Source organism: Pezoporus wallicus, unplaced genomic scaffold, assembly GCF_028554395.1.
Source record: "Pezoporus wallicus isolate ANWC-B61680 ecotype Strahan unplaced genomic scaffold, APGP_CSIRO_Pwel_v1 contig_9561, whole genome shotgun sequence".
Lineage (NCBI taxonomy): Eukaryota > Metazoa > Chordata > Aves > Psittaciformes > Psittacidae > Pezoporus > Pezoporus wallicus.
This window is the reverse complement of record NW_026639554.1, coordinates 195,001-208,461: the sequence shown is the minus strand read 5'-3', so window position 1 is coordinate 208,461 and position 13,461 is coordinate 195,001. Positions and strand designations below refer to the sequence as shown.

At 51.2% G+C, this 13,461-nt stretch overlaps 2 protein-coding genes across 13 annotated transcripts in view; both read left to right on the top strand.

Moving 5' to 3' along the window:
* Positions 1-1,033: 1,033 nt before the first annotated feature.
* On the top strand, positions 1,034-9,764 carry NCMAP (non-compact myelin associated protein). 2 transcript variants are annotated; one of them, XM_057415051.1, is made up of 4 exons: positions 1,034-1,127; positions 8,655-8,749; positions 8,878-8,962; positions 9,441-9,764. In XM_057415051.1, the coding sequence occupies exons 2-4, from the start codon at positions 8,665-8,667 to the stop codon at positions 9,580-9,582; spliced, it is 312 nt and encodes a 103-aa protein (XP_057271034.1). In that variant the 5' UTR covers positions 1,034-1,127; positions 8,655-8,664; the 3' UTR covers positions 9,583-9,764. The 2 variants fall into 2 exon arrangements, with proteins under 2 accessions (XP_057271034.1, XP_057271035.1); XM_057415052.1 differs by lacking the exon at positions 1,034-1,127 and adding an exon at positions 6,232-6,662.
* Positions 9,765-12,424: 2,660 nt separating this feature from the next.
* SRRM1 (serine and arginine repetitive matrix 1) overlaps positions 12,425-13,461 on the top strand; it is a 15,613-nt gene continuing 14,576 nt past the window's right edge. For 3 of the 11 annotated variants that reach the window (XM_057415057.1, XM_057415063.1, XM_057415054.1), the window contains exon 1: positions 12,427-12,580. In XM_057415057.1, the coding sequence (XP_057271040.1) occupies positions 12,443-12,580 (138 nt within the window). In that variant the 5' untranslated portion in view covers positions 12,427-12,442. Of the gene's footprint in view, positions 12,581-13,461 lie in introns of all 11 variants that reach the window. The other 8 variants (XM_057415058.1, XM_057415056.1, XM_057415064.1 and 5 more) reach the window with 7 other exon arrangements.

Here is a 13,461-nt window from a genome sequence, read left to right as displayed (position 1 = left end):
CTTTTCTAAGTCATGAGTGCCCGCTGTTGAAAGCAGCCCCTTGCTCTGCACAGGGATGCAGCCCAGGGAAGGTGTGCAGCCAGGATACCACTGCTGTGCCCAGAAGAGAGCCTCCCGTTCCTTCTTGTTTATGCAGGATGGGGCAGTAATTGCAAAGGAACCAATCAAACTGCATCTGTTCCCTTGGAAAACCGAGTGGTGAGTAATGCTTCCCGAGAGTCACTCGTGGCTGTAAGGCGCTGTGATACCTGTGCGGGGTTGTGGTGGGATGGAGGCAGAAGGGTTTAGCTGGAAGTGACCAATGTGGATTTGTGTAGCTGTGCAAACAAAGAAACGTTTGCCTGAAACTCTCTGTGGTTTTGTTCTGTGGGGTTCAGCCTGGGTTCAGCATTAGGACACTGCGAACAGCGAAGCGGAACAAGGCCTGTGTTAGGAAAGCACAAACGTGTCTTTAGGAGGGGAGGATGTCCAAGGTCCCTTCCACCCGACCCGCGCTGTGGTTCTGTGCTAAAACCAACTGAGCGCAGGCTCGCAGCCGAGGGCTCCATCCCGGGTCGATCCTGCCGACTGCACCCGTCAGTACACAGCCCCTGCCCCGCCTCTGGATGGGGGTGCTCGGGGTGCTCCCCCCGAAGTCCCTGGAGCCCTTTGTGCACTCGGGTGCCCTCGGGCCGGGTCCGCACGGGCTCCGCGAGGGGCCGAAGAGCCGCGGTACCGGGAGCGGGGACCCGGGGCGGGGGGGAGCGCTCGGCCGTGCTTGGGCTCCGCGCTCTGCTCCTCCCCTGGAGCAGGGGGAAGCTCCGCACCTGCGGCGGGACGGGACGGGACGGGACGGGCAGGGCCGGAGGCGGTGCCGCTGCCAGCGGAGGGGTTTGTGGCGAGCGCTGACGGCGGCGGGGACCGTGCGCGCCCGGGGCTCTGCCCCCGCTGCGCTGAACCGGAGCTGCCGCCGCTCTCGTTGGCATCCTCAGCGCTGAGGTCCCGGCGCTGAGCCGGGGAGCTGCTCCCTCCCACAGCGCGGGGCTGCTGGGCTGGGAAGGACTCGTTCTCGCACCGGCTGCGCCCTCTCATCGCTGTGGATATGAGCCTCTCGTCCGGATTCATTCAGCCCCAGCACCATAAATAAGGTTCTGTTGGTTTGGGTTTTGCTGTGTGTTTGTGTGTGTGTGTGTGTGTGTGTGTGTGTGTGTGTGTGTGTGTGTGTGTGTGTGTGTGTGTGTGTGTGTGTGTTTGTGTGTGTGTTTGTGTGTGTGTGTGTGTGTGTGTGTGTGTTTGTGTGTGTGTGTGTGTGTGTGTGTGTGTGTGTTTGTGTGTGTGTGTGTGTGTGTGTGTGTGTGTGTGTGTGTGTGTGTGTGTTTGTGTGTGTGTGTGTGTGTGTGTGTGTGTGTGTGTGTGTGTTTGTGTGTGTGTGTGTGTGTGTGTGTGTGTGTGTGTGTGTGTGTGTGTGTGTGTGTGTGTGTGTGTGTGTGTGTGTGTGTGTGTGTGTTTGTTTGTGTGTGTGTGTTTGTGTGTGTTTGTTTGTGTGTGTTTGTTTGTGTGTGTGTGTGTGTGTGTGTGTTTGTGTGTGTGTGTGTGTGTGTGTGTGTGTGTGTGTGTGTGTGTTTGTGTGTGTGTGTGTGTGTTTGTGTGTGTGTGTGTGTGTGTGTGTGTGTGTGTGTGTGTTGTGTGTGTGTGTGTGTGTGTGTGTGTGTGTGTGTGTGTGTGTTGTGTGTGTGTGTGTGTGTTTGTGTGTGTGTGTGTGTGTGTGTGTGTGTGTGTGTTTGTGTGTGTGTGTGTGTGTGTGTGTGTGTGTGTGTGTGTGTGTGTTTAAGCGTAGGATTTGTCAGCAGGCACCACACTGACCCGTGCTGCTGCACGGAGGGTTCGGGCTGGAGGCAAAGCGCAGCCACCGGTGGCTTCGTGGCCCCACCGGGACTCTTGGCTGGGCACCGTGTGCTGGCCAAGGGCTCGGGGCGTTCTGGTGCGACACGGGGTGCCGGGGGTACCGCCTGCCATGTGTTTGCCTCCGGTGTGCCTGGAGGAGGGGGACATCCTCACGGGTGCAGCAGGGCTGCCTGCACCGCGTGTGCAGTGCTTTAGAAGCCTGTGAAGTGGAAGGAGCTGTTTTCTGTATTGCACACGCAATTCCCTCTGTATTTTTCAATGCAGAAAAAGCTGAGGGATCCAAAACCTGCAGCGCTGGTAGATGAGCAGCTTCAGCTGCAGCAGACCCAGCCCAAGAGCTGGGGAGCACCTTTGTGCTGCAGAGGACACAGCCATAAACGCCAGCCCGCAGCTGGCAGCAGGCTCGGCTCCTTTGTTGGCAATTGTCCATGAGGGTTTCCTGCCCAGCCCTGCTCCTACCTGTCTGCTGCTACTGAAGCGTGACTTGTATTCGTTACGCTAAATGCCTTTTCTTACTTACAGCACTAACAGTGAATCAGTCCGGATTCAGTGCACAAAGGGGCTGGAGGAGTCTGTGAGCGATGCCCCACTGTGGTCTCGGATCAGCAGTTACTGGTGAAAATCCAGGGGTGCTGAGCACCCTGTGGGTGCTGACATCTGCTCACCAGGGTCACCCCTGTGTGGGGTTCTCGTGCCTTTGTGCCAGGCTGGGACCAGCGTTGCTGAGGAGCTGGGAGAGGCTGAGCATGAGGGAGAGGGAAGAGATGTGGTGGGGACGATTGTGCTGCTCGCACCAAGTCACAGGCATGGGGACCGCAGCTAAAACCTACAGTGTGTTAGGCCCTTGGAGGCTTCTGAGCCTGTGATGGAAGCCTCAGAACTCACCTAGCACTGAAGCAGGGGTATTCATCCCTCGAAAAGAGCACCCTCAGCCACTGAACAGGAGCGGTCGATTCACACCCCATGGTTTGTGCTCATAAATGCAGAGAGCTCTGCCATGAAAGGCAGCTCAGGTGAGAACTCATTCCAGGCTGGTCTGGTTCCCAGTGTGAGCCACGGGTGTTTGCTGTGTCCCATGGGTACCTCGGTGTAAGGTATTCCAGAAGCTGCTGCCATCTCCCTGGCTCTGCTGGATGCAGTGAGAGGTGCCTGAAGGCACATCTGGGATCCTCTTCCTCCCTGGGCTGGTTCCTGGCATCTGCGTGCCATTGGGTAAGGGATTGGCCTCAGGCAGGGAAGGGTTCAGAGAGCAGAAGGGGCTGGCCAGGGAGGCGTGAGATGCTATCGGAACTGGGAGAAGTGGTTTCCTACCCTGGGAAGCCAGTCCTGGTTTGGGCAAATCATTCACAAATGATGCTGGACTCCAGCCATGGATTGGCTTGGCTGGGCAGGAAGGTGGAGGATAGGCTACGGATTTCAACCCTTTTGGCTCGTGTGCCTCTCTTTTGCTTGCTGTTGTCCTGATTTGCTGCAGGTAGCTCCTTTTTCCTTCTCTTGTCACAGGTGCTGTTTCAGCAGTGGGTTTGAAGGTGAACTTCCCATAGGTCTGGCCAAAGGAGCTGGTTGTGCTGGGTTTTCCCTCTTCCCTCTGGGCTATGCCTGTCACAGGAGCTCAATCCACAGCCCCTCTGAGCAGCTCTGGGGGCCACAGCTGAGCTCTGGGCTCCAGCAGCCTGGTGGGGTTTGTCCATTCCAGTTCAAACCCTGGTTCTGACATAACATTTACAAGGTTTCTAATCCAAGTGTGCCTGAGATCCTGGCCTGGAACCAGTGGGAAAACACCTCTGGCTTGTTTTGCTTCCGTGCGCTGCCTGCAGAGGCAGCCCTGCCCTGCAGGAGCCACCGTGTTTTTATGGTGTGGATGCGCTTTGCTGGTCGCGGTGGAGCTGCTGGAGCTCCTGTGAATAAGTGCATTCACACAGAGGGGGAGGAGGGGGGTGTGTGGCCCAGTGTTTTAAGGCAGAAAGTTGGACTTGGGAACTCTGCAGTTCCCAGCCCAGTTTAGACCTTGCTCCTGGGCAAGTTTCTGACAAAGCCTCTCTGGTTCGTGTTTGTGGGCACGGCTCTTGAAGCGAGGGCATTCCTGTCTGGGGACCTGCCTTCACTGTCCCGGTCTTCATCGTCTGCGGGAGCTGAGCCGTTCCAGCCCCTCTCAGTGTAATTGTAGCCAGGTACAATGACTGCTGTTTGTTCTTGGTGCTGCTACTGCACGGTGCAGTTGCCTGCAGCTTGTGTAACTGACTTGGCAGGGAAAGGAAATGCTTTTAATCTGTGTTTTAACAGCAGCTGAACCTGGAGAGCTCATGTCAGGACCTGAGACAAACGCTCACATATAGGTGCTGGTCCGAGCTGGGGACACGTAGGACACAGGCTCCACAGAGAGCCGGGTGTTCGCCTCAGGCCATGGCTATGCCTCAGCTCCCAGGAGCCGATTGAACTTGAGGTTTTTTTTTCCTCCTTCTTCCCTCTTTTGAGCCTCACAAGGTAAATTCAGGCACATTCCGGTCTCTCTGCAGCACTGGGTTCATTGCTTCTGAAAATACAGCTTGCCTCTACCCCCGGCGATATTCCCTGTTCCCGTGGCTCGTGATGCTGCTGGAAGCACGTGGCTGCATGGCCATGAGGCTGTTTGCACCCACGATTATGAGTTACGGGGTTTCGGGAGCTGAAGCCGAGTTGGTGACTCTCCATCGTGAGGCTGTTTCCCTGCCATGCTGTGCCATGGATGCCCGGTTGAGTCCCTCAGTGCTGGAAGCGGCCAGGCACAATGAAACACACCGGTTCAAAGCACACGACAGGGAATCTGGCTGCAAAGACAGGGAATGTCAGCGAGGCAGGAGGGGAGCTGAAACACCATCCACTGCCTGGGGCAGATCCCAGGCCAGGTCCCTGTGCTCAGTTACTTGTAAGGGAGAAGAGCTCTGGGCTTCCTTAGGAGGATTAACTCCTCCCTGGGATGGAAGTGAGTTTGCTGCTTAGGCTGATGTGTGAGCTGAGCTGGACCTCAGACAGTGTGCACTGGACCTCAGGCAGACATGCCTTGGCATAGAGCTCCTGTGGCGTGGCAGCAGGGTTCATGTGGATGGTGGTAGCTGACTCCTCAGCCTCTTCCTTCCCACATAAAGGATGGGGATGGGTCTGTGGTGTGGAATTCGTGCAAGAGAACAAATCAGATTCAGTCACCTGCCAGGACACCCACAGCTCCTGTGGTACAAAGTCCTTTCCCCTTATTTAACAGGACCCGGCTGCCTCTTGGGCTTCTTCAATGACATTTTGGCATTTGCTTATTGAAATGAATGCTTTATACCTCTGACAATTTGCCCCTCCTCACATAGCTCCAGCACCCTGGTAGTGTTCATGTGAACTCAGCTCTTGGTGGCCTTTTGATTGTGCAAGATGGTTTTCACATGGCACTTGTTCATTTACATCTGCAAGAGGACCTGAGGGAACAAATCCCAGTCTAAATATCCCAGACAATATTCCCTTTCCTAGCCAGTATACTGAGACACCCAGGAGTCAAGCAAACCAGAGCTGGGTTTGGTTGTCCCATTCCTCAGTGGGTTTTGTGATTTAAGACCAGCCCCGTTGACACTGTTGGGAAGGGGATGGAGCCCCAGCACGGCAGAGCTGGCAGCCAGTGCTCTTCCTTAGACCTGTGTGAGTGAGGAGAGAAAAATCACCTTGGTTTTCAGCCTGTGTTTGGCCACACTACACACAGAAAACACTGCCTGTGCAGCAGAGCAGTTGAAAGGGTGAATGAATTCTCTAGTGAAGCTTCTGGGATAAACCCCATGTATATTCCTGCTGGAAACAACAGCTGATTTGTGTAGTTTAAAGCCTGCACACAGCTCAATGCAGACCTCCCTTTCCAAGGTGGCGAAGCACTGGTGCCTCTTCCTGCCCAGCACCTGCCTCCTGCAGGGAGTTGGCTCCCAAAGTCCTGCTCTCCTGCAAAAACCTCAGTCCGAAGGCTCTGTTCCCCATCTCCCCTCTCCTGTAACTGCAGGAGCTGCTTGACAGGTGAGCTCTGATCCAAGCGAGTGAGCAGGGGCAGGGCAGGTGCAAGGTGTATCAATGGGGGCATTGCTGCCGCTTGCCAAAACAACCTCTCGTGGATCTGCCCGGCTGTTTGGAATGGAAACGTGCCCAAAGCTTCACTTTATGGAAACGTTTCCAGCTCCATAACACGGGAATGTGCCCCCAGCCCCGAGAGCTGCGGGTAAGCTGGAGGCCCTCAAACCCCCCCGGCCAATGTGTGCCATGTGTCAGAGAGGAAGAATGTGGTGTGGTTGCTGTCTCAAAGTCCACCTCTGCTCCCCTGCTCTACAGCTTCTAGTGACCACCCTTGATTCCCCAAATGCTTTTCTAAGCAAAGGATCCAGCTGGGAATACCCTGAACCTGGGGGGTTCCCAGGGGGTTTGGTGGACTTTGCTGGGTCCTTGAGTTGCACAGCGTGGGCTTGGCCAGGCGTAATCCGGATGACTGTTGGGAGGGGAGCGGAACTGAGGCTGGCTGTAGGTAAAGGGGGAACCTGTGCCTCCCACCCCAGCCTGAGACACAGACCTTGGACCTCTTGACTTGCTGCACAGTGCAGAAAACCCAAAGATTTGATTCATTCTCCAAGCTACATCCTGGACTTGTTACACCCTGCCAGATAAAGTCATCCTTTCTGTAACGCGCGGTTTCACTGACAACAACAAGAATTCTTCAGTTAGAGGTGTGACTCAGGCACAAATAGCTCACCATTACCAGGGTGGTTTGAACCAGATTGCAGTAGGTATGAGTACAACATGGCTTAATATTGAAATATTCAGCCTTATTTTTTTGGGGGGGTTATTCTAATAGGCAGAGGAGGAGAAAACCCCTTCTGTAACTCTGGAATTTGTGCTCTTCTAGTCAGGAGCAGCAAGGTAAAAGCTGGATGTGGCTTTTTCTGTATTATGCCTATGGTCAAAACACGTGCTCGGGTTTCCCCAGCCTGCAGCAGGATGGAGCCTCTTCAGCCTCCTCTTGTCGGTGGTACAACCTGCACTGAGTGGATGGGTGGGAAGCAGACGGGTGCCCAGGCTCCTCCAAGGCATGTGTGAATCCTTCTGCTGTGGTATAATAAAGGCAAACTCTAAAGACAAAACAGTTCTTTCAGCATGGACAGATCTACAACTACAGTTGATGATCATGTTGCTGGATTAACTTGGCCTTGGCTAGACAAAGGAACCATTCAGCCAGGGGAGAATGACCCAGTTACAGGCTTGAAACAGAGTTAATTTGGTTTTTAGATTAAAAGAAAAACCTGGAACCTTTTTAACTTCAGGGGATCGAAGTATTTGATGAATGGACCTTGCAATTCGGATCCTCCCTACCCAGGCAGGCGCTGACCCTGTCCCTTGCTGCTGGTTACTGACCTCTCTCGTTCCTCCTCTCTCTGCGAGGAGCCTCCCAAGTACACACCGTGTGTTGACTCAGCCACCGGCCTCCCCACCCCGAAACAACCTCGCCTGTCAGGAGCAGTCAGAGCTGTGTCCTCCTTCCCTCCCAGACCTGCAGCCTGCCACAACCTGGGATTTGTTCGCTCAATGCTGCTTTGCAGAAACCTGTAGGAAAACCTCAAGGGGGGGAAAAGGAAGGGAAGGGAAAGGCCCTTTCAAATTTCCAGTTCTTTTTATTACCGACTGATTTCTGTCCACTTAATAATTTAATTTTCTGGCTATTCTATCTCTTGTGCTGTGTAAAATTGAAGCCACTAAGAACATGCCACAGATGCACAGTACCCCAATGGAGTATAACAGAGCAGGGCAGAGTCCTGCCTGGTTGTACTGGGCACCATCTGAAACAAGGAACCTCAATTCCAGTATCAGGTGTTGAAGAATAATTTCGATGGGGAGTTTGAGCGCATTAGCTCTCTGAAGCTGGGAGCTGAAATGGTTTCAGAGGTCTGTTTGAAGTGGTATCACACCCTTCTCAGGCTGAAGGAGGCTTTTAATGGCTCAGGTTACTGGTCACATTTAGAAAACATTTGGAAAACGCTTATAAAATCAGCAAACACACGCTGCTCTTTCTAGAGCAGCAGTTTTTCCTCCCCAGATGCAGGAGCAGACATGGGTTCAGCTTTGGGCACTTGCCCTCTTCCAGTAACAGACTGGGGTGACACTGGCATGAGTGAGGCGCTGGTTAAACTTGCATCAGCTTCCCATCATAGTCACACTGCAATCTTTTCCTGTCATGGGTCAGTGTTGTTTGTCGTGTAACCTTCAGAACTTCCAGTTAGGGGTTAAATGGTTTTTCTTCTTCAGGTTAGATGCTTGAAACTACTTAATTCTATTCTATAAAGGAGTTTTTAATCCTTTAAGTGCAGGCTCCTTTACTTAAAGACATGTTACTGAATACTGAATTGTTCACTTCACTTGTGCAATGATTTGAATCTCAACCTGAAATGATAATCTGAAATCCTAAAGCATTTAAAATACATATTTACCCAAAGCTTGTATAACAGCAATAATATATAGATAACAATGCATGAGTTTGTATCTTATTTTAGCCTTCTAATTCCAAGCAGTGTGTGCTTTAAGGCAAGTTGCTCCAGACTAGGTTGTAGCAAAGCCACCACTGATTTCAGCAGAGCCAGATTTTCACCTCAAAGGAAATCTGAAGAACCCCAGTCCAGTGACTGCGCACTTAGTGGCCCCGAATCTTTGATGGAGTGTTGCCTAATTATCACTGTCAAATGCTGGTTAATGTTTTATGAACTCACTCTTCTTTTTCCCTCCTGCAGCTGACTCAAGATGACGACAGCCGCACCACTGGTCAATAACACCCAGCTCTCGGTAAACGTGACCACAAAGTCTCAAGAACAAAGCCTCTATCAAAGTAAGAAACACACTGGGGAGGTGGCTGTATTTGCCTTATTTTAAGTGGACCTTGAACTTCGCAAACTTCAAACCGTACAATGACAACTTTGTATATAAGGCTTCTTTCCCTTTCTGCTTCCCTGCCAGGCTCTGGAGCCATAGTTGCTGCCATTGTAGTAGGAGTGATTATCATTTTTACAGTGGTTCTGCTCATACTGAAAACATACAACAGGTATGTGCCAAGCTCTGTACTTCACTAAGGTGAGAAAGGATGAACCAAGGTCACTGCTGAGTGTGCTTTCACCTAATGGACCATTTCAGTATTGGTTGCTGCAAGTTTCCAGGAGATGCTAAGCTAACTTGACTGAAATCCCTGCCTCTCCCTGCTGCTGTTCTGTGACTGAAGTGCTGGGAAGCGGGAGGAGATTCGTGATGGAGGATGCTGGATGGAAGCTGTTCCTAGAGGTCCCTGTTGACACAAGGGAGCATTCTGGTGTGCATCGTGGCTGCCAGAGGAGCTTGATTTTGCACTTTTCAGGGTGCTGGGTTACACTTACATGCTCTAGGAGCCCTGAGTTGCCATTTAGTATCTTTGGGATGAAATCCTGTCTTGTGTGGACTTTTAAGAAGCTGTTTGATGTAACCTGCTTCTGCAGCAGTCTTCCCAAGACTTACCAGCTCTAGTGACCATCTCATTTTTGCCTTTACAGACGCATGAGAGTGAAACGGGAGCTGGAGCCCAAACCCACCAAAGCAGCAATGTCGCCTGCATTAGGGCAGCCCAGCCACAGCCTGCCTCAGCATCCCACAGTGACCTTCATACCTGTGGATATCCACATGCAGAACAGGTAACTGGGAACACTTGTCCTCCCCGTGAGCAGAGCGGTGGAATTCTCATTTGTGTGGATCTGGGACTCCTCAGCAAAGTGAATCTGCATTTGGAGCTGTTACTCTGTCTACAGATTGTAATTAATCCCACTTCCTGTCTTTGAGAGGAGAAATAAAGGGTCTGGATGTTTCCCCTGTGACTGAAATCAAGTGGTGGAGGCATGTGAATCACCAGCAACGCAGCGAGCTGCCTCACAGAGCTCTGGGCGTGAGGGACCAAACATACTGAGGAGGAGAAGATGGGCACTCTTCTGTGGAGCTTTTTGTGTTTTACAAAGACTGATGATAAATGGGAAGAAACCTTTGGACATGAACCTGGGTTGATTTATGTGAAGTGGGTTTGTAGCCTCGGTTATACATGATGGATGGTACAGGAAGTATCAAACCTGTATTTATCCTTACCTTCTGTTTTTCTAACACTACGCATGTAAGGTTTGACATAAAAAAGGGACTTTTTATTTTCAAGTATTTAAAAGCATTTCTTTGCTGTTGGTAACCTTTCCCTTCCAAACAGACTCGGTGTCTCGGTATTTTCACTCTCACATGGGGAATTGCTTTTGGTTCACTATCAAATGTTTTGTTGTACACAAACCCTTTAACTGCAGAAGTGAACACAGAAAGGCAGCGAAAGCACCAAGGCTTCATCTGCACAACCCGCGTCCTGAGGCGCTTCGTTCTCCAACACAGACCAGGCTTGAACTATTTTTAGGTATTTTTTCTTCTAGAAAATAACTGCCAGTGATGTTGTTTTGCAAGTGTGATGACTGTGGGTGTGCAGTAATGCAACGAAGACATTCCCAAGGACCTTCACAGCCCACAGAGTGCCAACACACTGCAGCATTGTCAGATGTGGAGTGGCGATGGTCCCAAGCAGCCCTGAGGCAGGGAGGACTGGGAAGAAGCTGAAGTGGGGCATTTTACCTCTTTCTGGGGAGCTGTAGAGAAAGGAGTGACCATTTTCTAACAGTATGTATCCCCAAGAACTTCCAACGTGTGGCTGACCTCGACCAGGTCATCTTTACTAACTGGTGTTTTTGTGCAGAAACTGAATTCGATTACTTTGCTTTTTGTTTTTGGTATGAAACTGGAGCACAGTTTGAATTCCAAACTAAATATTAAGACAGCTGTTTGTTGTAAATATTTCACTTGTCCTAGTTCTCTAACTTGGAGTCGGCCTCCTCTTTCTATCTCTGGGCAGCTGAGGATGTTGCCTGAGCATGTTTCACTTCTCAAAGCCATGATCTTTAGGAAACATAAGCCCCATCTTAGAGGTATTTTTAACGTTACCAGCCAGGGCTACTTCTAGCAAATTTTGGTTACTTTCCATTGACAGAATTTAAGCACAGGGAAGCTCACTTTTTGCTTCACTGCAGCAGAATAAGCAGTGCTACAGCAATTCTGGACTGGTAGGATTACTTGTAATAATAATAATTGGCAGCATTACTGCTTTGGCCACACTAGGGTGGCTCAATCTGAACAACTCAAAAGCGTGCTGTTTTACCAGTGAAATTTGCCTCATCCTGGCACAGCCAGGGAGGCCCCACGGATCCATCCTCCCTCCTGCCAGCAAAACCCAGAACTGTGCTGACCAGGCAAAATCACCTTCTTAAGAAACAGAACTCACTCTGTTCCCACTGCGCTGCCACTTAACACTTGTGCAGCTTGTTGTGGACAGAACAGTTTTCCAGGCACGGTCCCACACTGCCCTTGTCCTACAGTAGTAACTGTTCCAGTGCCAATTCCACCTGCCCTGTCCAGTTACCCAGCTCCCACTTTCAAACCTGCCCTGAGTTGCTATAAGGTAAACCTGCTGCTTAGAAAACCCCAAGCTAACAAAAGCACCTGAAAGCCCAAATTGGTCTATTAGAGACATCCAAGACTCTGGAAGCCTTTGGAGAGAACACGCAAAGCAAGTGGAATGCTCACTTGTGATTCAAACTCATTAGAGATGGTCCACGAAGCCCTGCAAACTAATACAAAGCTGATCAGTTAGAGGCACAAAAGCATCCTTCTGCTTAGCAGTGTAGTGACATGATCTTGGCAGTCCTGGGGTACAGTTTGGACTTCATCTTAAAGGTCTTTTCCAATCGAGTTGATTCTATGATACACAGGCTTCCTGTGTGCTCTGGTCAAGTATGTCTCTTTACAACACCCCGGCGGGGCTGTATTCAGCAGACAATGGGCACAGGTGGGCATATAAATAATGACTGCACGTTTCCCTAAGGGCACAGTCGGGAGGGGTCTGTGCTGGGTCGTGCAAGGATTACCGTGGGTTTTTTCATTCTTTTCACCTGGAAGTCCTCTCGCAGGCCCGCGCAATTCCCTCCCCCAAGTCCACGGCTAAAGCGTTCCGGCTCCTGTGAGGAGCCGCCGCGAAGAAAATGGCGGCGGGAGGAGGCCGGGGCGGCTTGGGCCAGGCGCGGAGTTGGGGGAACCGGCAGAAGGGGGACTCGGCGCCGCAGGCAGAGCTCGGCGGAGGGGGCGGCTGGGCTGTGCGCCGCGGGGACACCTGCGCCCGTAGCGCGGCCTCTGCCGAGGGCCCCGGCGCGGCCTGGTACTGCCGGTTCTTGAGCTGGGCTCCAGGGCGGCGACCCCGCGGGAGGAATAGGGGCTCCAGCGGCCGCGGGGCTGGCCTGGCCTGGGCGGGCGTGTGTCGCAGTCCGGGCACAGCGTGACGGCCCTGACCGGCGGTGGGAAGCCAGGCCCAGGGGGGTGCGAAGCGGACCCGCCTTTGCAGTGAAATGCACGTCGGTGTCCCCGTTCCGAGCAAATAAACCAAACTGCCCTTGGTTAGAGGGGAGCCTTAAACTGTGACACGAAGGTTATGTGTATTCAAAGCAAAAAGAAGTTGCTCTTTATCTTTAGGCTGGTATTTATTTTCTTTTATAATAATTATTTCTTTTCTTTTCTTACAGCTCTGCTGTATTTCCTGCAGAGACTCTTAACCCGTAGCCTGCCCGGGGTATCTTTCTTTTCAGCCTTTTATTCCGTTAATAGAATGAACCAATTTTGGGGAATTTCTTGACAATTTTTAAAGCCAGCTTAATTCTACAAGATTCAGTCACCTGTTCAGCCCCAGTTTTATTATTTTTCTTGCAGCTGGGGTGCTTTTGAGACATGAGGGCACACAGAACCCTCCACTTAATTCCATTTTCTGTTAATGCGTAGAAAAAAATCACTGAGTTAAATCTACACTTGTTCTGTCTAATGCAGTTGTGAAAGAGTATACAAGTGAAGTAGTTGGAATTGATGGCAGAATGAATGGGACTGGAAACACATTAGATTTGAAATCTAATATTCTTTTAAACTGGCCTGTGGAAGGTGACTGTATAAAACCAATGATAGAGCCCTGACAAGGGGCCTGTAAGCAGCATCCTGGACTGGGTTCAGGAGAAACCCATGTTCTTGTGGGAACTGGAGCAGAGCAGGAGTTTGGACTCACCTTATCAAGTAAACTGCTCTTAATCCTTTCGGGTCTTCACAGTGCTGTAAGGTGGTCAGTGCAGATGACTATGGCTCTGCCTTGAAATGCCTGTGATAGAGTGTTCTGCCTCTTGTTTGGTTCCCTTTCCTGCTTGCCAAGTGTTGCAAATGGGCTGAGGAAAACTTCAGTCCTTTCAGTTTCATTTCTGGGTTGTAAAAGAGAAGTAAAGAAACAAATAAAGTACATTCAATTGCTGAGTGCTGTGACAAGTGTTGTGTACATGTTGCTACTGTGTAAGCCACACAGCATACTGCAGGTATTATAAAGAGTTTTAAACAGACTTAATCCTGGTAAGTGCCTGTGCCACAATCAGTCTTTAGGATTCCTGTGTTCCAGAACAGCAAACGGGAGTGTTAATA